The sequence below is a fragment of the Sapajus apella genome, unplaced genomic scaffold, assembly GCF_009761245.1.
Source record: "Sapajus apella isolate SASKATOON/1434 unplaced genomic scaffold, GSC_monkey_1.0 scaffold62, whole genome shotgun sequence".
In the NCBI taxonomy this organism is placed as follows: domain Eukaryota; kingdom Metazoa; phylum Chordata; class Mammalia; order Primates; family Cebidae; genus Sapajus; species Sapajus apella.
In genome coordinates this window covers 18379564-18381788 of record NW_022437002.1, presented here as the reverse complement: position 1 = coordinate 18381788, position 2225 = coordinate 18379564, and the positions used below count along the sequence as shown (strand labels likewise).

The 2225-nt window shown below is 45.8% G+C and overlaps 1 protein-coding gene across 2 annotated transcripts in view; it reads right to left on the bottom strand.

Moving 5' to 3' along the window:
- Positions 1-831: 831 nt before the first annotated feature.
- Positions 832-2225, bottom strand: part of LOC116529505 (cytochrome b-c1 complex subunit 6, mitochondrial) — a 13310-nt gene continuing 11916 nt past the window's right edge. For both annotated transcript variants that reach the window (XM_032247452.1, XM_032247451.1), the window contains one exon: positions 832-1059. In XM_032247452.1, coding sequence (XP_032103343.1) covers positions 1027-1059 — 33 coding nt within the window. In that variant the 3' untranslated portion in view covers positions 832-1026. The remainder of the gene's footprint in view (positions 1060-2225) is intronic.

Genomic DNA, 2225 nt, shown 5'->3' with positions numbered 1-2225 from the left:
CTGTCTCTACTAAAACACACACACACACACACACACGCACGCACGCACGCACGCACGCACGCACACACACACACACACACACACACACACACACCCCCGGGTGTGGTGGCATGCACCTATAGTCCCAGCTACTCAGAGGCTGAGGCAGAATTGCTTGAACCTGGGAGGTGGAGGCTGCAGTGAGCCGAGAGTACACCGCCACCGCACTCCAGCCTGGGCGACAGAGCGAGATCCCCATCTCCAAAACAAACAAAACAAAACAAAAACAGCCTAACTATGTGTTCCAGACCCAGTGATCCTAGCTCACTGTAACCCTCGAACTCTTGGGCTTAAGGTAGCCTCCTACCTTAACCTCCCAAGTAGCTAGGACTACAGGAGAACACCATCACACCCATCTATTTATTTTTGTAGAGACAAGATCTCACTATGTTGCCTAGTCTGGTCTTGAACTCCTGGCTTCAAGAGATCCTCTTGTCTTAGCCTCCACAAGTGTTGGTATTACAGGTATAAGCCATTATGCCAGACCCAGCTCTCATCAAGACATACATACTTGCTAGGTAATGGGTATATCTATTCCTATAATGTTTAAAAATATTTTTAAAATTAACTGGGCATGATGATGAATGCCTCTTGTCCCAGCTCCTTGGTGGCGGAGGTGAGAGGATCAACTGAGCCCAGGAAGTGGAGGCTGCAATGAGCTGTTTGTGCCACTACACTCCAGCCTGGCCAACTGAGCCCCTGTCCCCCTTGCCCCCAGCCCCCCCAAAAGAAAATAAAATTTCAAATTAAAAAAAAGAATTATCAATTTTTTAAAAAAGAACAGGGGACAGGTTTGCAGATCACAGAAATTTTATTAAGATGGAATCACTGTGAATTACATAGAAGCTACCAGCCTAAGCCAAAATCCACAAGATTCATGTGAACTTACAGTTACACAGATAAGAAGAAACAAAAGGTATATCCAAAACCATAAGGAAATATCCTGATGCCCAGATGATGAAGGCTGGGGTGAGTAAGTCCACACATTTATTTCAAGTTGTTAAAGAGTTTGTGGGCCACCTAGATGGGAGAAAGAAAAGGATGTCATCAACTGGCAGAAGAAAAGGATGTCATCAATTTAATGTCATGGCTTACAAGGTCCTTCAAGACCTGAAATAGTACTGCCTCTATTCTCACCACTTCCCTTCTCACATACTCACACAGCACTTGAGCACTAGTGAACTCCCTACTTTTTTCATCCTTTAGTCTTCATTTAGACTGTAGATCTTATGCATGTCATTTTCTGCTAAGTCTTCTTTAAACAAGCCCCTAATCACACACAAATCTGTCCTTCCTATCATCCTACAAAAACTTGTACCTCCCCATCAGTGATATTAACATTACATATTAATTCAAAACATATTCACAGGAGGCCAGGTGCGGTGGCTCACGCCTATAATCCCAGCACTTTGGGAGGCCGAGGCGGGTGGATCACGAGGTCAAGAGATCGAGACCACCCTGGTCAACATGGTGAAACCCTGTCTCTACTAAAAATACAAAAAATTAGCTGGGCATGGTGGCGCGTGCCTGTAATCCCAGCTACTCAGGAGGCTGAGGCAGGAGAATTGCCTGAACCCAGGAGGTGGAGGTTGCAGTGAGCCAAGACCGCGCCATTGCATTCCAGCCTGGGTAACAAGAGCAAAACTCCGTCTCAAAAAATAAAAAAAAAAAAAAACATATTCACAGAACATCTTCTCTATGCCAGGTACTGGTCTAAGTGCTGAGTGAGTTTTAACTGTAACAAGACATACCTGTCACTTAGGAAACTTACAGAGTAATGAGAGTTAAAATGAACACATAAATAACTTCTGATAGTGACAAATGCTAGGAGGAAAATAAAATGGGGGAAGGAGGGAAACTATAGCAGTTTAAAAAATGGGGTGGGGGGCCGGGCGCGGTGGCTCACGCCTATAATCCCAGCACTTTGGGAGGCCGAGGCGGGTGGATCACAAGGTCAAGAGATCGAGACCGTCCTGGTCAACATGGTGAAACCCCGTCTCTACCAAAAATACAAAAATTAGCTGGGCATGGTGGCGCGTGCCTGTACTCCCAGTTACTCAGGAGGCTGAGGCAGGAGAATGGCTTAAGCCCAGGAGGTGGAGGTTGCGGTGAGCCCAGATCGCGCCATTGCATTCCAGCCTGGGTAACAAGAGCGAAACTCCGTCTAAAAAAAAAAAAAAAAAAAA